Source organism: Sebastes fasciatus, chromosome 8, assembly GCF_043250625.1.
Source record: "Sebastes fasciatus isolate fSebFas1 chromosome 8, fSebFas1.pri, whole genome shotgun sequence".
Lineage (NCBI taxonomy): Eukaryota > Metazoa > Chordata > Actinopteri > Perciformes > Sebastidae > Sebastes > Sebastes fasciatus.
Genome location: NC_133802.1, coordinates 34,736,534 through 34,760,171, shown reverse-complemented (window position 1 = coordinate 34,760,171; position 23,638 = coordinate 34,736,534). Strand labels below are relative to the sequence as shown.

Genomic DNA, 23,638 nt, shown 5'->3' with positions numbered 1-23,638 from the left:
ACGCGCACACGCACACACGCACACACTATATCTTGACCCACTACCTCTTTCTCTCTCTCCATCCCCCCCACCCCCCCACACACACACACACCTCGTCTCGGGGTGCAGGTACTGTAATAGGCGTTGCTATGGTAACCAGCTGCAGCTTATCACAGAGGGGATGTTTCTAATGTCCCCCCTCCACCACCACCACCCCCCACCCATCCACACCCATCCCCAATGCCATTACAACAGGAGGAGGAGGAGGAGGAGGAGGAGGAGGGTGTGATGAGGAAAAAGAAAGGAGTAGGATTGTAACGGGCTGCTGTTGTTGTTCGTTCCGATCCGAGTCCACACCCTACGACGGCCGAGTCGGGCTGTAATCGGGCTGATCTGGTGTCGTCTGAACCGGACATTAATCAAGTATGTAATACTCTTATCAACATGTGAGTGGACAAATCTGCTGCTTTATGCAAATGTATGTATATATTTTATTATTGTAAATCAATTAATAACACAAAACAATGACAGATATTGTCCAGAAACCCTCACAGGCACTGCATTTAACATAAAACAATATGCTCATATCTGGAGGTCAGAGGTCAAGGGACCCCTTTGAAAACGGCCATGCCAGTTTTTCCTCGACAAACTTTAGCACATGTTTGGAGCGTTATTTAACCTCCTTCATGACCAGCTAGTATAACATGGTTGGTATCGATGGATTCATCAGGTTGTCTAGTTTCATATGATACCAGGATCTTCACTCTCGCTCTAAAACTGAACCTGCTACATCCTCTGAAAGACAGTAAAGTTGGCGTATCATCATCATCATCGTATGATCTTTTGAATTCAGTTTTTTTTTTTTCCCACTGTGACCCGGGACCTTGAACATGCCTTCTCTGTGATGTGTGTTTACAGCGTGCCAGGCCAGCGGTGCCCTTTCCCTCCTCGCCCTGGCACATCATCACGGGAGGGCCGGGCCGCCGTGCAACACAGCTCCAGGACACACACACACACACACACACACACACACACACACACACACAGAAACACACAAAGAAACGAGAGGACATGTTTGTCCTCCACTGTCTGCTCCCATGCTCGTTATCCCTGATACCAGGACCGAATGTGACGTAAAACCACACACACAGACACACACACACAATATTATCAAAGCAAGAAAACCTCCACATGGAAGTGTGCACAAATATACACAGATTCAATTACACACACACACACACACACACACACACACACACACGCACACACACACACACACACACACACACACACACTGGACCTGAGGTTGTAGGGCACATCACCGGCCCGGGACTGTAGCTTATGTGACAGCATGCACACACACAGACACGCACACACACAGACACACACACACACACACACATCTATGTGGGCCATGAAGCGGGTGTGTGCGTGTGTGTTGAGGGGACACCTTAAGGCACAGCATGCAACCGACACACACACACACACACACACACACACACACACACACACACACACACACACACACACACACACACACACACACACACACACACACACACACACAGCATCCCCCCGCTTCCTACTGGCCGAGCAGACGGGTCAAAGTCAGAGAGGTGCGAGGGCAGAGCTGCCCGTCTGCAGGACACACTTCACTGAACATACAAATAAACACAGTAAATGCACACACACACACACACGGGAGTGCATGTGCATGTCATGAGGCTGCAGGCTGTGTGCACACATGTCCGTCCTGTGCAGCGGCCATGACAGAGACAACAGAGACAAAGACTCGTCCAGAAAAACACCACTATTTTTTACTGTTTTTGTCAGAGACCCAAAGAGACATTCGGTCTCTCTCTCCGTCTCTCTCTCTCCGCCTCTCTCTCTCTCCGTCTCTCTCTCTCTCTCTTTCTCTCTCTCTCTTGGCTTCACCAGTAACACACCCATGATGACCCAGTTCCCGGTCTCGTGCCACAGTTTGAAGAGGTGTTTCCCCGTGTTATTCCCTCATGTTAAGGCAACAGTATTTATATATTTAGAGGTGAGTGTAAACAGAGGATGGAAAACATTTAAATAAATATTAGTTCTTTACCGAGCAACAGTTTATGAAATCTAATTTTGTTGGTGCAAATTAAAGGATAAGGCTGGCGTTATACTTCATACTGTTCTTTGGGCTCTTTCAAATATATATGGTGCATAATGTTATAGTATTTTGACACCACTAATTTCATTGAAGCATTAACGCAACTTGTGATTTTTAGAGTGAAGATACTGACATCATATAGATAGATAGATAGATAGATAGATAGATAGATAGATAGATAGATAGATAGATAGATAGATAGATAGATAGATAGATAGATAGATAGATAGATAGATAGATAGATAGATAGATAGATAGTAACTTTATTGATCCAGAGGGGGGAAAAGTTTCCAGCATCACAGTTCAATAGTGCAAACATATTAGTAAAAGGCACAAGTTAGTAGTACAAAGTATAAAAAACATACCAGATATAAAAATACCAGGAGATGAGGTGCAGGGTAACGACCGAGATACGGGACTATTAAAAATGTGAATGTAGTGATATCAACTTTTTGTTAGTTAAAGATAGGGTCGACGATGTTGGAAAGCATAATCTGAAAGTAGCATGGCCTCAGGAGCTCCGTCTAACGTTCGTTGTGCCACGGTGTTTTGCTTGCACCCTCTGACTCGCGCGTGCGTTAGACTCCTTGGTCCGTGTTTCAAGACGGGTCGGCCGGGTTGCAGACATCGCCGCAGACTCCTGGCGCCTTTTACGTGGGCCGAGCCCCGCCCTGGGACATGAGGCGGTTGGGGCGCACTGAGGACAGTCCGCCCCGGTCGACAGTCACACCGGGAGCAGGGGGCCCCGGTGTGACCCTCCAGCTGGCTGTTTTCAAGGGTCTTTTGGCACAGAGAAGTACTCGGAACTCGGCATCGGAGAGTACCCAGATGTAAGTACTTGTACTCGGTCTGAATCCCTAAACAACGGTGATCAGAAGTGTCTTCTATTAGTTTTCCACCTCCGATGAAGAGCAGACGCTTGTCAGGCCTGAGGGCCCTGTTTGAACCATTAGATGCTATTTTAGAATATAATTATTAAATAATGTTTACAATAAAGTAATTTTCGATACATTCTGATACGTTCTGTACGGACCTGTAACATGAAGTGTGACCGGATCCTCCTCTAGTGTTCGGAGTAAATTACATGTTTGACTCGTGTATTTAGTTTTTTTATTTATATGGCTTTTCAAAGGCTTTTTATTTCTTTCATACGCATCGATTTTACCTCCACAACACGGACGTCACCTTTCTATCTGACCCTCCATCTCTCTCTCCTCTGACCTGCTCCACCTCCGGCTGCCTCCATCCACCCATTATCAGCAGTCTCTCTCTCTCTCTCTCTCATTTCCTCTGTTAGTTTGTGGGCTCTCTCCCTCCGTTCATCTCTCCATCCCATTTCCAAACCAGCCTGTTGCTAGGATACACGTGGGGTCCATTCAGTGAAAGCTAACTGCCTCCTCCTCCACCACCACCACCCCTGCTCTTCATCCTCCTCCTTGTCCACCCCTCTTCATCCAATAGACTGACAGACACGCACGCACACGCACGCGCACCTACACACACACACACACACACACACACACGCACACTGGGGTATGCTGACTAACACAAACACACAAAAGGAGTCCAGAAACACACACCACTGCAGCCCCGAGGAACCATAATGCATTGCAGCAGAAAGCTCCACTTCAACAACACAATCAGACAACAGGAAGAGCGACAATCAGTCCTGTCAGCATTCATATTTCATAGGAGCGTCGCATCAGGGACATTTCATAACACAAAATAACACAACTCCCAAGTCTGACATTAAACAAACACTGTTGGAAAATTACTAAAAACATCAACCTCCTCCGTGAGTTTCAGCACCAATATAGACTTTATTCTTGAAATCTCAGATTTATTTTTTTTCCTCAATGTGGCCCTAATACTCCGTCGTACCGTCGTACCATAGACCTACAACAATGATAAATAAAAATGAAAATGTAAACAAAAAAATAGTTATTAATTTCCATTTGTAAGAATCCACAGAGAGCCACTGGAGAGGAGCTGAAGAGACGCAGGTTGCTGACCAGCAGTATATATTTAGAGTTCGTCAGGAAGGTTTAAACGTGTTGTTTTTAGCATTTGAACAAACTTTTTCTTTGTAAAGGGAAACTCTAACAACAGTAAATGTCATCTTCTCCAAAGTAAACACGAAGATAACACCACCATCCTCCGATAGTTAATTAACCTCCAGCAGGAAACACAATCACCTGTTGCTGAGCACAACACAGTTTTTTAACACAGACTTTTTTCTAAAAAACGTGTACCTGAACTTTGCCCCACGCCGGCCGTCACGCTTTTCTCATTTCCTCTCGTTTCTGTTGCCAAGAAGTGTTCACATCGCATCGCAGCAGGTGTGAAGCTGACAAACGTAAAAATAAAGCTAAAGACAAAACAACACCGTCTTAATTAAGAGAGAGAGTTTTAAATTGAGACACTTAATTGGTTGGATAAGAACGGATTCTACACAGAAATAGACGTGTAAAAGTACAAGTCTGTAATGACCAACGGGCCAACAAGCATTCAAAGAGGATATTTAGAGCTATAAGGACGCAGGACATCTGCAGAGGAGAGCTTCATCAACACATCAGAACAGTTAGTGCGGGTGTATATTTATTTATTAGTTATATTTATAAGTAACGGTAAGAAGATGAAATACGACTGAGCAGGTCAGCTGAAAGTAATCCATCAATGAGTTTTAAGGTTATCACAGAAACAATAACTTTATATTCAGTCTAACGATACCAGGAGTTTAGTAGTCGTTACCAATACCAGTGAAAATCCATGATTCTCAATACCAAATCAATATCACGGTAAAAAACAAAAATAAGTTGTTGTCACACTGTTATTAAGTTAATCAGGTCATTATTCCCTCTCTATTATCTATTTTATTATTTTGCCGTGAAAACATCTCCTTCAAACATCTGGATTTATTCAAGTTTCTCACCAAAAAAACTACATTTTACAAGATCACAACTGAACGCATCATGATAACGTTAGAATTTACTGTCCCATTTTTACTGAATAGAGCCTGAACACATCATAATGTCATCTCCCACGTTGAAATCGGCAGGACGAGGGCTAGTTAACGTTAGAATACAGAGAAGTGGAATTTAAAGATTGTGGCCGGATGATCGCTAAAACAAAGGATGTGCTAAAGATCAGACGTCAGTGATTGAGCTCTAGACAGCTAAACTGTAGCTTCTTGCTCATGTCATTCCTTCATTAGCCCCGTTTGGAACCAGCGCTATCCGTTGCACCCACGTAATCAGTGCAGTTTTATCTTGTATTGTGAATTTTTGCAACAAATGCAATAATAAAACGGACTCTGTGTGAAAAGGTTCAATGCGTAACACTGCACTCTGAATAGATGGAAGCAACGATGAGAGATATTGTTAGTTGAGCTTCTGAGTTTCTGACAACATGTGGGGTCCCCAAAGCAGCCTGACTGTCGGTCTAGATGACCTAGAGTCACAGAACAGAGTGAAACGGCATGTTGGACAGACATAACACGGAGCTTCTAGGAAACCTTGGACTGTCCACAGAGCTGTTATGGGCCTGTCTGTTCACGGGGTCGATCCTATCTGTTGTTACTTCATTTTATCACACATGGATACGCTCCGGCTGCTGCTCTTCTCTGTTCACGTTTCTCTGATCCTCTCGTCACCAAAAAATATATGTGACGCTGGGAGAATGATGGGAAACCACTTCTGTAATCTGTCACACTGTTTGCACTTTAATCCAACATGCTGCTCAGACCATATAAGAGAATAAGCCCACCTTCCATGGGCGGGAAAAATCCATTAACCTATGTATGTGTTGCGATTTTCTTTTTACAATTTTGAAACAGATGTTTTAATGCCAGAATCGATATATTTGCTTCAACGGTCGTCGTTACTCTTTCCAATCACCAAATGTGCTTTGGTCAAACTCAACTGTAATTTCACCGAGTTTAATGTGAAAAAACGCAGAATCTACAGGTGTCCCCCACCTCCCTCCACCCCCCGCTCTCTCTCTGTCTCTCTGCTGGCAGAAGGAAAGAGGCAGGGTGATGCGTCATGAAAGCGTCGTCTGTTACACTGCGCATGTCTTAAAGCCTGTGGTGTTAATGCACAGGCTGACCAGAGTTATTAAAATAAATTCCTGGAGCCGGATCGTGATCCGGACCGCCACCAAAATCGAATGGATTGTTCATTGTGCCACATCCCACCCCTCCAAAAAAATTAATTCAAATCCATCGCGGACTTTTGGAGTAATCTTTCAAACAGACAAACCAACAAACATACCAACGCCGGTGAAAACATAACCTCCTTCCTAGGCCGTCGGCCTTGGCGGAGGTAATTATGACTATTTCACACAAATGTCTGACAGGATGAAATGATGAAGTGATGACATTTTGGACAGACGTGGATGTAAACTGCTGGTTGACCGGTTGGCGGTCGACCGCGAGGCGCCAGTTGTAGTTTTGAATTGTCTAGTTTTACAGATTTATCTTGACAATGTCTGTATTGTTTCATGAGGAGCTACAGAGTTCGTCATAAGTCAGAGAACATCAGTAAGGGTTCAGATGATGCATATCTATGTTAAACAGTGTAAAATAACACACGTACACCGAAGCTGATGTCTGATAATGAGCGGTTGTTGCTGTCCGCCTCCGCTTTTAATCAAACACAGTTAAAGTTGAATAACGTGACATCCAACATCTGCGGTGCTGTGACATTAAAGTTTAGACTGCGACGCCTGCTCTCACACCTTCCTGTCTTTCTCAAACTCCAGCTAACAAAGTCTGTCAAAAGAGAAAAAGAGTTTTCTCTTTTAATTGGCTGGATAAGATATAAAAAAAAAACAGATCTTGATTACTTACAGATCGTGCTCAAATCTTAATTAGTGATTCTGGATTTAGACGGTTGCCATGCCTTCAAAGATTTCACCGTAATAAACACCGCTCTGCTCTCTGTCACTCTCTCGTTCGTCGCTCCTGAACTAATTAGAAGTAATAAACTTTGACATTTCTATATAAATACATATTTTCACTTCTTTTTGCTCTGTTAAAGCTTTTGTTTTGACTTTATATGTGAAGGGTGGAATCAAAATATGATGTATATGTGATGAAGTGGCCTGGAAATGTAAAGCAGCAGCAGCAGGTAGAAATGGAGCAAATATGATTAAGAAAAGTTATTTTTATAAAACCGTCACTATATATCCTGACAGTTAATCTATGTTCCACTTGAATTACAATATGCTGAAAGGTTATTATAGAAGTTCTGCCCAATGATGTCATAAACGTTCTACCCTCGCTTTAGATAAATAGATAGATAGATAGATAGATAGATAGATAGATAGACAGACAGACAGACAGACAGACAGACAGACAGACAGACAGACAGACAGACAGGTAGATAGATAGATAGATAGATAGAGAGATAGACAGACAGACAGGTAGATAGATAGATAGATAGATAGATAGATAGATAGACAGACAGACAGACAGACAGACAGACAGACAGACAGACAGACAGATAGATAGATAGATAGATAAATAGATAGATAGACAGACAGACAGACAGACAGACAGACAGACAGACAGACAGATAGATAGATAAATAGAGATAGATAGATAGATAGATAGATAGATAGATAGATAGATAGACAGACAGACAGACAGACAGATAGATAGATAGATAGATAGATAGATAAATAGAGATAGATAGATAGATAGATAGATAGATAGATAAATAGATAGATAGATAGATAGATAGATAGATAGATAAATAGATAGTACCTTTATTGATCCAGAGACTTTAAAAGTTGAATGATAAATTGTCGACTGACACAATAGATTAAAAAGGATTTAATACATTAAATCATTTAGAGTAAAAACTCAGCTGTTAAAGTTAATTGCAACTTTGATTTAATTCAATACCTTCCACATTTTAGTGAACTTAATCACATGAGAAATCTGGTTTTAATAACTTTATCCATCCTGTTGAAGGTCATGTAGTCCTTTGGTTTTAGTGGTAAAACATAAAAATACCCCCAAAAAGTGTAGAATTAATGTTTTTCAGAGAGCAAATAGCTGCTAATTGATGAAGCTCGTTAGCAGTAGGAGGGAGCTACTCGGCTGCTGGTACGTTTCCTTTGGGTCGCTCTGTATTTGTGTCAGAGTGCTGCTGGAAAAAAAAAACAACAAATGGATCTTGAGTCACTTACATCGAGTTTGTAACTGTGCTGGTATTTTTTTTTTTTTACCCACCTCCCCCTCGCCGTTCTCCCGTTGCCATGGTGACCAGCTCCGTTTGGCCGCGGCGATGTTGAAAAGAAATTAACACCAGTCTTAATTAGACTGCAAGGCTTCAATTTCCACCTCCGTCCCTCCTCCTCCTCCTCCTCTCCTGACCTTCTCCTCCCTCTCATCACTCCCCTCTCCCACCTGAAAGGCAGGCTGGCATATTAACAGCAGCCACCAGGCATAATTAATGAGACCAGTCAGTCACAGTCGGCCCTCTGAGATCATCAACAGTTCCAGCTCACAGAGTGATATAAACCCGGCCCCTGCTTTAGGAAACCTCATGTAGAAATCTAAAAAGTGACACGTCTGAGAGTATCATTTTGATCATTTAGAGATTAGTATCTTTTTATAAAATTGAGTTTTAATATCAGTCTTTTCCTAAAAGTCAGATCACACGTTAAAGATTAATTTATCCAATACGAGGCATGTCAAAGCACAATGATTATTTAATTTGAGTTAGCATGCAGCTTTAGCCGTGATGTCTAGCTCTGCTTTTCCTGTCAATGTGTGAAACCTAAAGTGTTTCCATCCTTTACTGGATGTAGTCAGAGATGTCCTGAAGTCAAATAGATCAGGATCATTGTCAGGAATTATTTATCACATTATATCCAGCAACACAGAAATCAAAGAATAAAGACATTTCCCTCACAGATTAGTGGGATTTTCTTTTTAATTTATAAGGGCCATGTAATGTTTTATACTTCTGGTGAATATAATCCATCAGTCTGATTTCCATAGATGTATTTAGTATCTACAGTTCCCTTTGTTAACGCCTTATTTTGAAAAGCTGACGTAGTCCCACGTGTCTACTTCCTCTAACTTCTCCAAGGTGGTCTCTAGCTCTCCCGTCAGCTCCGTTCTCTTTATCCATCCATGGTCAGCTCCATCGGGGCCGTTTCAATGCAGAGAACATACATGTCAGTGTCTGGGTGCTCTACAGTCGTAACGTCGGCCCATTTGACCACGGAGACGAGAGCGACGGCCGGCTCCACCGCCACGTTACCGCCATACCATAACGTTTTCTGTCCGGGACAGAGTTAGCATGCAGCTTTAGCCGTGATGTCTAGTGTCAATGTGTGAAACCCAAAGTGTTTCCATCCTTTACTGGATGTGTAGTGTTTACCACGCTGGATTTAAAATGGGAGGCTGCAGGTCGTATCCACGACGACCATCCAATGGTTTATACTTCCTCGTTTCAGCTCGCTGAGGTTTGTTTTGGTTGACGGATACGGAACGGATATGACGTCACGTTACTCAGACTACAACAATAAAAAACTTCCTTCTACCTCCACACAGACTCAGATGAAGCAAATATATAGATTCTGGCATTAAAACAATCAGCATCCCCTGCTTTATGGTCTATCTGACTCTAAATGGGACCATCATGTACTAAATGAACATCATGCTGTATTGAAGAAGACTTGAAACTAGCGATTGAGACCATAAACTCGTGTTTACAATGTTTACTGAGGTAATAAATCAAGAGAGAAGGGTTAGCAACCAGAGGAGTCGGAGGTTGCCGCCTGCTCTAAACACAGCCGAAGCTGTCGGAGGAGGGAGTCTGAGCCGACCGGCTGCTTCTACAAAGCTGCAAAACAAACAAACAAAAGCAACTGTCTGACAGTCGGTGATGATCCTCCTCTCAGACTTCACATTCAGCAGCAGGCAGCTAAATGGGCCATGACACAAACCAACACATTCCCCCCCTCATCCCTCTTCCACCTCTCCTCTCTTCCATATATCCATCCATCCATCCTGCTCACTGTGACCTGCTTCTATCCCTCTCTCTCTCTATATACAGCAGCATCCCATCGCTCCGTCTTACTCCAACTATCCATCCATCATCTCCAGCTCTCTCCGGAGGATTTGATACCACAATCCAAACACTCTGCACATATTCTGTCCTTTTTCTGTCTATACAGTCCTTCCTTTCTTCCTCCTGTCATTTTCTTATCCCTCCTCAGTGCAGTCCACAGGTTAGGACACATCTAAAAAGAGAGAGAGCACTTCAGATGAAGAAGCAGGCCAAGGACCACAATATAAACTGGATTATTTTCGACATTGCCAAGTAAAGAGCATCTCTGACTACCTTAACTCAATGGTGGTTTTAAAAATACGGAACCCAAAGAGTTGTTGATGGACGGTTCAGGTCCTTCCTCCTGTTAAAACTGAACAAATCGCCTACTGAGAACACATCGCAACGACTAGATTTACGTTACAGTGAGTTTTGTAGTTGGGTTATTTAGTGTTGTTATCCTGCGTTGCTCTGTGTACATCGAAGCAGCTAAACGCTGGCACAAACTAAAAGATTTATCAAATCTGACCAGAGAATGTGAGAGAGCCCACACATAACATGTTGTGTTAAATGTAACAGGTTTCTTCCTGTAGTGTGTGGAGAGAAACAGCAACACCACACACTAATGGTTCGTGTCCACAGGGGCGTTTTTTATCGCAAGGGGACGCGACGCTTCCCAGCATTGGACGCTGTGTGTGCTGTCCCTAGAAACAAGGCTCTCGGCTCCTGATTGGACGAACGCTTTCCCGCCGTTGGCTGCTGCTCCCAGCTTTCAAACCGGAACCAGTCTGGAGGCTCGTTTGGAAACTTTCTTCTCTTATTTCACGTAAATAGTTCACTGAAATGTGTTTCTGAAAACATTTGAGGTGAGAAATAATCCATGTTGATGAATCTGTCTTTAATTTAGATCAACAACGTTTATTTTAAAAGATCCTCGGGAGTTTTCGAGAGGCGGCGAGTCGCGTCGGACGCCCGTGATTTACATAAAGTAGACGGGCCCTCAACTTTATGCAAATGAGGAGCGGGCGTCGTGACGCCTAGTCTCTCGAATCGCGGTGCCACGCTACCAGAATGCATTGCGCAGCTGCTTACATAGACAATGAATGGGGAGCGTGGAAAGCACAGAGGCTGTGGACACGTACCATAACTGATTCATTCATCAACAACAAGAATCCCACTAAAAAAAAGACGGAAATCTCGCAGAATCTCTGGCGATCAAATGTGACTTTAGTGTAAACAAACATGGCCGACGACGGGCCGGAAGAATTAGTGATGTTAGTTTTTACTTTGTACTGAACATGGAGGAAGGATGGATGGATGAAGTCATGGAGACACGTTCTTTCCCACGTGACTGCGTCATCGGCTGTCCTCGGGGTTCCCCACGCACAACAGGATATACCGTCGGAAATATTCAACATGTTTAATATTTACCATCTGAGATCGTTGCGTCCAGGACGGACTTCAGAGCCGATCGGAGGGATGTAATAAACACTCTGAACATACCTCACACTACAGGAACATCTGGAAACATCATCTTTAGAACCATCAAACAACCAGGGCTCTGCTGTAGTGTGGATCTGGTGTAAACTGACAAAGTGTGGTTTGACTCAGGACGCTTCTCACCTGATGATTCACATCAATGAATTTAGGGGATTTTAGTTGGGGGTTTTTAAAGCATAAAAGTTTAGAAAAGTAAAAACAAAACTTTTGGTGAAAAGACATGACAAAAACATAATAGTGATGATGATACTAATGATGATGATTATTATTATTATTAAGATAATAATGATAGTGATAATGATGATTGCAATAAGGGAGATGTTGATGATGGTGTCGATTTTGACGTCTGCAGACACACACACGCACACACACACACACACACACACACGCATACACACACACACACACACACACACATACACACACGCAGACACACACACACACACACACACACACACGCAGACACACACACACACACACACACACACACACAAACTCAAATCTAGCTACAGCTAATTATCCAGCTGTATCCAGCAGGGCTGAGAGAGGAGCATTGTGGGAAAAGAGGAAGGGTTCGGGGGGGAGGGTGGAGTGTCTGTGGGGAGACGGTGAGGATGGAGGAGGAGGGATGCTGGAGGGAGGTGGGGTGTGTGTTTTGGAGGAGGGGGGAAGACGTGATAATGAGAATTGTCCCACAAGAACATCTCCCTCCTCCTCTTCCTCCTCTTCCTCCTCCTCCTCCTCCTCTTCCTCCTCCTCTTCCTCCTCTTCCTCCTCCTCTTCCTCCTCCCTCCAGAGAGCAGCCGGTCTACACCACCAGTTTGCAAACCAGCAGGAAAATCTCCTCTTTCCTCCATAAAGCTGAACAGGTGAATCCTGCTGAAGTGTTTGATCACCTCCACCTCCAGGAGAGATTAAAAAAGGGACATGAAATCCATCCCTCCATTATCTGTAACCGCTTATCTGCTGTAGAGAGTCGCGGTGGGCTGGAGCTCATCCCAGCTGACACGGGACAAGCGGGCGAGGTAAACCCTGGACAGGTTTCCAGCCAATCACAGGGCTGATACAGACCCCCCTTTACACCTGCCACTGAAATGCATCTCACATCCAGATATGATTTAACCTGATTACATTTACGCCTGGTATTAATGAGGGCTGGAAATAATCAATTCACCTACGTATGGTGGTTTACGGTTTTTAAATAGATGGTTTAATGCCAGAATGGATATATCTGCTTCATCTGAGTCTATGAGGAGGTAGAAGGAAGTTACCACTTTTATTGTGGTAGTCTGAGTAACGTGATTTAATTTATAAGGGACATGTAACGTTTTATACTTCTGCTGAATATAATCCAATCAATCTACCGCGGTACGATAACGTTTCCTGTCCGTGACAGAGTTAGCATGTAGCTTTAGCTCTGCTCTGTGTAGCTCTGCTTTTCCTGTCAATGTGTGAAACCCAAAGTGTTTCCATCCTTTACTGGATGTGTAGTGTTTACCACGCTGGATTTAACATGGGAGGGTGCAGGTCGTATCCACGACGACCCTCCAACGTTTTAGACTCTCTGAGGTTTGTTTCGGTTGACGGATACGGAACGGATATGACGTCACGTTACTCAGACTACCACAATAAAAACTTCCTTCTACCTCCACAGAGACTCAGATGAAGCAAATATATCGATACTGGCATTAAAACATCTGTTTCTAAATCTCCTTGAAGACGTCACAGAGTTGATTTTTGTGTCTCTATTGTTTTCCAGCTGCTTCGCCCAAAAGCTCGGCCCTCACATGACCTCCGGCTCAGAGGAACACGTACACACCGGACTATGATCGGCTCGGGTCAAAGGGAGGGTAGGACACACACACACACACACACACACACACACACACACACACACACACACACACCAGAGACCCACCAATTCCTGTCAACTTAGGGTTTTTATAATGACAGAATAAGGGGCTCTTTGAGATAGCAGAGATCACTGAGGCCTGATAGAGGGGGCCTCCCCAATTAAGACTGTCAGACCCCCAGATGCTCTTCTAGAGAGTCCCTCCTCCTCCTCCTCTCATGGCTCTACATCGGGACAAATTGTCTCTGTTGCTGCTAATAGGAGGACAGACAAGACACACACACACACAGAGGTTTCATTCATCCATCTGTTTACCTAAACGTTCCATTTCCATCCCACCGCGGTGCCGGTTTATCCGAGTCATTTCCAAGTCAAGACAGCTCCGAGTATCTGATTCTCCCCGAATGAGTCCTCGTCAACAGTTTACCTTTCAGCCGTTTAGGTGTCGTTCTCATGCGGCAAAACTAATCACGAAGGCAGCGGGGGGGACAAAATGAAGCATCACTTCTGTGGGTACTTAAAATGACAAACAAACAAACAAACAAACAGCAGAGTAAACTAGAGGGAAAGTATTCTGCAGCTCTCCACCGTGGAGAGAATGACATGGTACCGATGGTTTCCCGCGGTTTTCTAGTTTCGTATGATACCAGTATCTCAAACGATCATCAGTGATCCTGCAGCTTGGAGGATGACCTTTGACCTGCAGCTTCTACTATAGTCAGACGTCATATTCACATTTTAACAACAACCTTCTTTTTTTTAACTTTGAGGCCAAAGTTAAGTTATTTATCAAAAACATTTTGGCGAACAGTGTGGCTGATCAACTTAGTCAGGAAATGACTCAAATATATATATAGTAGTAGTATATAATATTTACATACAGTAGTAGTATATACAGTATAGTCACACACCGACGATCGACGGAGCAACGGATTCAACTCTTTGTACAAAAGGCTCTGCTTGTAACCGGCCAACCCTCGTCTGTCTACGGCTCCGGTTGAGGCCAGAGAAGGGAAGGGGAAGAAGTCATCACATGTACTTGACACCACCGTCTAGATAGCAACTATTATTAGACCCAACAAACCACTCAGTGCTTCCTTCTTCAGCCGGAGCCTCAGACTCAATAAATAAATAAATAAATAAATGTCATTAAATATCGCAAAAAATATATTAAAATGAATGTAGGCTTTAATTAACTGATAAAATGTGATACAAATTGATATTTCTGTTTGCTTCGTTATTTATTAATCTTTGTATTAAATCCCTTATTTAATCACTCTTCTGTTTAATATTCCCCTTTATTTCTTTATTTTTTTTTTATTAAATCTTAAATTTATTTATTTATTTTTGCTAATTTATCATTTATTTATTTATTTTGTGACCCCATGACATATGTTGAGTGACAGCCCCCTAATTTGCATAATGAGGCAGAAATGCAAAAAAAAAATGTGTAAAGAAAAGAATACAGAAATAAATAAGTTTGGGGAAATAAATAAGGAGTGAAATGCAAGGGGAAATTAAGCATAAATAAATAAATGCATAAACACAGAAATAAATACATACATTCAAAATAAATATAAAATAAAAAATAAATAAATGTCATCAAATATAGCAAAAGAAATATTAAAAGTTAGTGCAGCCTTTAATTAATTGATTAAATGTGACATAAATTGGTATTTGTGTTTTAATTTGCTTCTTTATTTATTTAGTTTTTTTTTTAAATAATTTAGTTTGGGGCAATAAATAAGGGGTGAAATGCAAAGAGAAAATCATACATAGATAAATAAATGAATGCATAAACACATTAATAAGTACTTACATTTAAAATAAATATGAAATCAAAAATAAATGAAAAAATAAATAAATGAATGATTTAATATAAATAAATACAGAAATAAATAAAAGGGAAAATGTAAATGTATGTTTGTATGTTTGATTGCAAGGGACTTTCAGAGTGAAATAAAACAGTTCAATATCACTGATAAAGCACTGAAAACCAAAAATCATGAAAGGTAGTGATCATACGGACATGGATGTTCCCGACGCACGCACACACACACACACACACACGCACACGCACACACACACACACACACACACACGGGTCTGATGGTGCACACGTTACAGTATTTTACATTAATAAGAACTCTACATTTACCTCACAGCCACATTCTCCTCATGTCTTAAACCAAAGACCTCCGCCAGCAAAACGGGTGGTTTCTCTACTAATTAAACTAATTATCAAGTGCCCTCTTGAATTAACTGGAGGGTCGTTTTTCCACCATGAGCCAGTTAAGAGAACTTTCATTACGTATCCTAATTTTTAATAACTTGTGGTTTCTTGTAGTGACAAAAGGGACAGGACTGCAGAACAGAATCTTTTTCCCTGAGCTGGATGCCATAAAGCTTCTGTTACACACAAAGCCTTGTGAAACTTTACAGCCACAAACTAGAGACCTAGAGCATTCAGAGGATGGATGGATCAAACTAGAGACCTAGAGCATTCAGAGGATGGATGGATCAAACTAGAGACCTAGAGCATTCAGAGGAGGGATGGATCAAACTAGAGACCTAGAGCATTCAGAGGATGGATGGATCAGACTAGAGACCTAGAGCATTCAGAGGATGGATGGATCAAACTAGAGACCTAGAGCATTCAGAGGATGGATGGATCAAACTAGAGACCTAGAGCATTCAGAGGATGGATGGATCAAACTAGAGACCTAGAGCATTCAGAGGATGGATGGATCAGACTAGAGACCTAGAGCATTCAGAGGATGGATGGATCAGACTAGAGACCTAGAGCATTCAGAGGATGGATGGATCAAACTAGAGACCTAGAGCATTCAGAGGATGGATGGATCAAACTAGAGACCTAGAGCATTCAGAGGATGGATGGATCAAACTAGAGACCTAGAGCATTCAGAGGATGGATGAATCAAACTAGAGACCTAGAGCATTCAGAGGATGGATGGATCAAACTAGAGACCTAGAGCATTCAGGGGATGGATGGATCAAACTAGAGACCTAGAGCATTCAGAGAATGGATGGATCAAACTAGAGACCTAGAGCATTCAGAGGATGGATGGATCAGACTAGAGACCTAGAGCATTCAGAGGATGGATGGATCAAACTAGAGACCTAGAGTATTCAGAGGATGGATGGATCAAACTAGAGACCTAGAGCATTCAGAGGATGGATGGATCAAACTAGAGACCTAGAGCATTCAGGGGATGGATGGATCAAACTAGAGACCTAGAGCATTCAGAGGATGGATGGATCAAACTAGAGACCTAGAGCATTCAGAGAATGGATGGATCAAACTAGAGACCTAGAGCATTCAGAGGATGGATGGATCAAACTAGAGACCTAGAGTATTCAGAGGATGGATGGATCAAACTAGAGACCTAGAGCATTCAGAGGATGGATGGATCAAACTAGAGACCTAGAGCACCTCAAATTAATCTTCAGGTTCCAGCTTTCAGATGATGTACACCACTTCTATGTGACATCTACTGTTGACCTGCTATCTCCCCCTAAAGACCCCCTGGCCCCCCCTAAAGAAGACTAAAACAGGAAAGAGACGGGTGGAGTGGAAAAGGTTAAAGACATAAAGTGAAAATAAAACCCAAATGAGCGTGTCCATCAACAGGCCAATAAACAGGTTAAGAGCTCAACACAGACAAAGAGTAACGGATGCAAACAAAGGAGAAGGAATTAACTTTAACTCATTAATATTCAACGTTAGTCCTCTAATACGGTCTGATTACTAACAAGCTGTCGTCTGCTTTACATGATAAATGCTGCAAAGGAAACCTCAGAACCCACAGGAGAGGAGTAGTAGGAATAAGTCATATTTCTTATATGTCCTCCTGAACCTTTTTGTCTTCAATTATTTCATCCCTACATCGTTTCACACACACACACACACACACACACACACACACACACACACACACACACACACTATCCGTGTGTCAGTGTATAAACACGGTCGCTGTCTGATCAGCTGTTGCTGAAGTCGGGTCATACCCCTCTCAGCACGCCGCAGACAGAGAGAGAGCAGGATGCTGATAAACACGACATTAAGACGCTGAGTAGTTCAACACATCCAGGCGAGTGTTTCTCACCTCAACAGGTATGAGACGAAACGAAGACGTGCCGACAGTTCTGAAAAACACCAAATGACACACCGCTACTCTTTCCTGCTGTTGCTGCACATTTACTCTCATCGGAGGTTTACTTCCTGCTCCGCTAAATACGACATTAACTGTTTTATTTATACGTTTTCTTTTTCCAGGGAAAGTTGGAGAGCATGACACGGTGCTCGATGTGTTACTGAGCAGCTCCACTGGAGCATTTAAGGGAAAGACTGGTATTAGTTATTCTTCTTACTGTTAATACATCAGATGAAAAGAAAACGGTTAGAGCAGGGGTCAGCAACCTTTACTATCAAAAGAGACTGCTAGTATAGTGTGAGGTTGTACTACTAGTATAGTATGAGGTTGTACTACTAGTATAGTATGAGGTTGTACTACTAGTATAGTATGAGGTTGTACTACTAGTACAGTATGAGGTTGTACTACTAGTACAGTATGAGGTTGTACTACTAGTATAGTATGAGGTTGTACTACTAGTACAGTATGAGGTTGTACTACTAGTACAGTATGAGGTTGTACTACTAGTATAGTATGAGGTTGTACTACTAGTACAGTATGAGGTTGTACTACTAGTATAGTATGAGGTTGTACTACTAGTACAGTATGAGGTTGTACTACTAGTATAGTATGAGGTTGTACTACTAGTATAGTATGAGGTAGTACTACTAGTATAGTATGAGGTTGTACTACTAGTACAGTATGAGGTTGTACTACTAGTATAGTATGAGGTTGTACTACTAGTATAGTATGAGGTTGTACTACTAGTATAGTATGAGGTTGTACTACTAGTATAGTATGAGGTTGTACTACTAGTATAGTATTTCTCTCTGTGCAGCCTAAACAGCTCCGTCCTCAGACACTAAACAGACTGAACACAGAGAGACACAGAGAGGGATTTACGGTCCTGACTGCGATCCTCCTCCTCGTGTTAATCTGAATATGAAATGATATGGGACAGGGTGAAATTAGCCAAGCGGTAACCATGCCAACCAGCACCTCCACCCCTTCCCATCTCCGTGGCGATCCCGCATCCCATCGACCCACGTGTTCAGCCGTCTGAACGACCTCTTGATGAAAGCATCAGTCAGACGAAGCCTTCCACAGACATCTGTCTAAATATAACACCGTGTTTCACAGATCACAGAAATAAAAACCCATTTTCTTTCCTTTCATTCACATCTTTGTTGTCGTCCCACTCAACGCTGCACTCCGCTGTCAACAAGTGCTCTCTGGTTTGAAAATACCATCAACAACATGTAGGCCAGGGCTGCTCCCTCGCAGCCACTCACACAAACACAAAGAACAAGAGTAAAGCATGAAGGGCTTGAATCATCTGGTACAATAACGACGCTCATATCTGGAAAATACAGATGATTCAATAGAAATTCAGCAGAAGTGATAACGCGGGGAAGCAGACCTCAGACCGCTGACCAGACTGAACACATTCAGTCAGAAGGGGGGACCGACCATAGACTGTGATTAAGAAGTGGATGTAGTCACAATGACGTCACCCGTTGGTTTGTGGACCGCCGTTTTTAACCCATTAGCGCTATCGGTTAAAACGGTTAAAAGAAATGTTAATAATGAACTCAAAAGCTGAGCGGCTCAGAGGAGCGGCTCGTCTCTTTAAGGAGAAAAGCTGGTCCACCTTAACAGTCCACCTTAAGAGGCAGAGCCGGAGTTGCAGGATACAGGAAGTCGGCTCCGGTCTCTCCGGCTCGCTTGAGCGGAGCGGAGGAGTTGTAGTTTAGTAGCATTTATTCACCGACAAATAAACTGTCCACACACTGCTACACCTACGATCACAGCTAGAACACCACCAACAACCTCACACTCACCGCCAACACACACACGGTCTGATGGAAACTCACTAACGTTATGCAGACTACGGCGGCGAGCACCAAGCCTCCGGCAAGAGGCGAGACATTTTAGAATCTAAAATATTTTAGATCGACAACGTTTATTTTAAAAGATTCTCAGGAGTTTCAAGAGGCGGCGAGACGCGGCGGACGCCCGTGATTTGCAGGAAGTAGACTAGACCTCAACTTTATGCAAATGACATGGCCAGAAAACATATGACATCAGGAAGACGTTCAGATCATGTCTGTATGACGTCCGTCAGTCCAGAGCCACTTTTGTACGTCTGGAGTTGGGTTCAATATTTGAACGTCTGGTTAGGGGCCTTTTTGGACGTCTGCGGACGAGCATCTCAATGTTGACATCAATAGTTGATTAAAAAGACGTTTAAAAAAAGACGTCGCAAAAACTTTCATTCTGCCTCCTCAGTGGACGTCTTCGGATGTCAACAGAGACGTTAAATTGACGTCTTTTGGACATGTCTTTGCTCAGCGGGTCGTCGACTGAGACCAAAACGACCGATTAGTCGATCAGTTGACTAATGGAGGACGAGGGGGCGTCTCTAAAGAGGTCAGAAGGAGGGCCCTAGGACTCATCAGAGAGGGGTCTGTTATCTATAGTTAGTCTCCGTTTAGGTGTATATTCAGCATCATCTCATGGTTGATTACAGAATTAATAAATGAAACCAAAAATGTTTCTTTCACCACCAGTTTAAAGGGACTGTTTGTAACTTTTTACGCGTATAAATCTACCAGGTCGGTGTCCCATGCGCGTTCGCATGTGGCTACGCTGTTCAGACCGCTCCGCTGCCTGCTTGTCTTTACGTGCATGCTGCTCACTCCACACTGCAGAAGAGTTAGTGTAGCTCTGAGAATATCTAGTGAATGTTCAGTGGACGTTTGTGCAGAAATAACTGCTGCAGCTCCTCCAGACCAACAGAGGTTTCCCGTGTCTTGTGAAGTGACGGGGCTCCGCAGAGAGAAACGTTATCGTCTCCGACCAAACTCCGGCGTCTCCCCCGTTCCCTCCGGCCGCGGTCGGGAGGCTGAGGCGGGAAAAGCCAACACTAGGATCAGCATTGATTCATGGAGAGACCTTGGTCTGGTCAGCTAACATTACTGCCAAGCAGCTGAAATATAGAGTGATATTGTGCTTTTAGCTGACGTGTGTCTCCTCACTGTGTTGAGCGATGCTCCTTCATGTCTATGTAGAGCGAGCACAAGCGCCAGCAACAGGACGCTGACTTTAGTTGACTTAACGGACACAGGTGAAGCTGTTAACAAGACATTATGATTCTTACTAACAGTCCCTTTAACGACATCTCTGTGAGCAGATCTCTCAGTCTGAACTGGGCCGGCTGTAGACCCTCTAACTGGCTCAGCTCTGTGTGAACAGGTAACAGGTGTGTGTTGTCTCCATGGTGGAGCAGTGAAGTTCTGTTGTACAGCTTCAGGCTACACACACTCACTCACACACACACACACACACACACACACACAAACACACACACACACACACACACACACTCACTCACACACACACACACACACACACACACACACACACACACACACACACACACAAACACACACACACACACACACACACACGCACGCACACACGCACACCTGGTCTTTTTAGGCAAATCAGGGAGGTTGTGCACGCAAGCACCATGAAAACGGGACATGCACGCGCACACACAGAGAGAGAGAGAGAAAGAGGAAGACGCACTAACCGTCGCCTTGATGGGGACGTACAGCACCGGTCCTGGACCTGGTCCTGGTCCCGGTGAGCCGGTCTTGGCGTCCTGCAGCATCCCGACCTGGAACCCTTTGGACTTGACCCAGAATTTAAATTTGGCGTTGATGTGGTTGTTTCCTTTCTCGTGCACGAGCAGCGCGTGCCCGGTGCTGGTCTCCTGGTCCCCCTGGTTCTCCTGGATCAGGGTCTGATCCCCCTGGATCAGGGTCTGCAGGATCTTGCTGTACTTGCGCCGGGTCACGGTCTTGGTCTTGCCGGAGTCCCCGTAGGTCCGCAGACACCAGTCCTGGAACTCACCGAACATCTCCGAACCTCCACCGGGACTCCTGGGTGCTGGGTTCTGGTTCTGGTTCTGGTGGTTGGAGGTGCTGGTGGAGGTCACCGGGTCCGCCACACTGCTGCTGGTTCTCCTCGTGGTCATGATCAGAACCAGGTTGTTTTATAAGGAGACAGAGTTGTGATCCAGTAGAACCGGTGAGATGAGGGTTCGGTTCTGGTGAGCGCGCGTCTCCGGAACCACCGGGGGGTGGGGGGGTGGGGCAGCAAAACCAAACCAAACCAGTCTCCAGTCAGACCCTTTAAACTGTCTCCATTCCTCAAGAGAAACCACAAAGTCCCGTCCGGTTCTTAAATGCAGGTCTCAGAATGAGCCGCTGGACCTGGACCTCTTCCTCCTCCTCCTCCTCCTCCTCCTCCTCTTCCTCCTCTTCCTCCTCCTCCTCTTCCTCCTCTCTGTTGCGCACCGATGGATGAAGATGAAGAAGATGAAGAAGAAGAGGGATCCTCACTGACGAACACAAACGGATGGATTTCCCTCCAAAGCAGCTCCCCTTCTCCAGAACAATGAGACACGAGACGGGACCGGGTACCGGGTACCGGGCGGTGCAGGTTGGACCGGTGCCGGTGCGTCCTCAGACACACCTGTTACCTGTGAGCAGCGGGTCGGTCGGGCTGTCCCGGGAGGATTCAGTCACCTCCTCTTCCTCCTCTTCCTCCTCTGAGAGACAGACCGGCTGCTTGTCTCTCTAACAGGATGTTTCCAGCATTATAACCCGGGTTAGTCCTGGTTCCGATGTCTCCATCCTGGTTCAACCGGACAAACAACCGAACCCTAACCCTCTAGTCCTCCAGTCCTCCAGTCAGCGGACTGATCTGCACACTGAGACCTGCTGACTGCTCCACCAACACTCACTATATCCTTCCGTCTGTTCAGTCTGTCTCTGTTCGTCCTCCTCCGGTGTCTGTCCCTGTCTCTGTCTCTGTCTCTGTCTCTGTCTCTGTCTCTGTGTCTGTCTCTGTGTCTGTCTGATGGGAGACAACCGGACACCTGTTTGAATCCGGTTCGTCTCTGCAGCCTTAAAGCGCAACGCTCCGCCTCATGTCCTCATGTCCTCATGTCCTCATGTCCTCATGTCCTCGGATGAGGTGATAGTAGAACACGGTGTCGCCTCTCCAGCAGCAGCTGTAGTCCTGATGAACCCGTAGAAAGACCCGTAGAGAGACAGACAGTCTGCGTCCAGCAGCAGCAGCAGTAGTAGTGGTAGTGGTGGTGGTAGTGGTGGTAGTGGTGGTAGTGGTAGTGGTGGTGGTGGTAGTGGTGGTAGTAGTCTCACCGGGACATCATGCAGCTGCTCAGCAGCTCTCAGCTCAGGAAGCAGGAAGTGTCCAAACAACCAACACGCGCAGCGCAGCGCGCACAACAACCAGACGGACACGGAGACGTGAGGGGACACCCCCTCTGACTGAAGACTGAAGACAATACACTGTTAGTCTCAGTATGTCTAAAGAAAAAGTCATTGTATAAACAGTATTTGTCTGAAATTAATTGATTGATTGGTGCCAAAGAATAAAGTCAGGAATGTATCCTGCTGTGTGAAGCTGGGAAATAAACCTAAATAATAACTAGCCTTTTTGTTAAAAGGTATCTCATACATGCCTATTATTTTATTTTATAAAACCAAACCAATCCAGACCAGCCCTCTGATATCAGATGGATTTGACTTTATTTAATTAACTCTTTTTCAGTAATGAAGACATTTAATGGGAGGTTTTATCCTGAAGTGACTCGGAGCACCATGAGTTCATGCATTTTAAGACTTCTAATGTTGATGTGTGTGTCCTGCTCAACCCAAAGAGTTTTATACGTACAGAACACACATTTTATTAGTGTTCTGCTTCTGTAAGTTTGTATTAAATCCTTTAAAACTGAGAGACAAACTAACTGAGATAACATGTTGCACAGCTCTCGGTTTAAACTGAGAACTGAGACTATTCAGGGATTTCTAAAATGTTTTGTTTTCTTATCTCGCCTTCG

At 44.0% G+C, this 23,638-nt stretch overlaps 1 protein-coding gene across 3 annotated transcripts in view; it reads right to left on the bottom strand.

The window, feature by feature from the left end:
- LOC141772027 (nucleolar protein 4-like) overlaps nt 1–22,888 on the bottom strand; it is a 166,942-nt gene extending 144,054 nt beyond the window's left edge. For 2 of the 3 annotated variants that reach the window (XM_074642668.1, XM_074642672.1), the window contains exon 1: nt 21,299–22,888. In XM_074642668.1, the coding sequence (XP_074498769.1) occupies nt 21,299–21,745 (447 nt within the window). In that variant the 5' untranslated portion in view covers nt 21,746–22,888. The remainder of the gene's footprint in view (nt 1–21,298) is intronic. The other variant, XM_074642669.1, reaches the window with a different exon arrangement.
- Between the last annotated feature and the right edge of the window lie 750 nt (nt 22,889–23,638).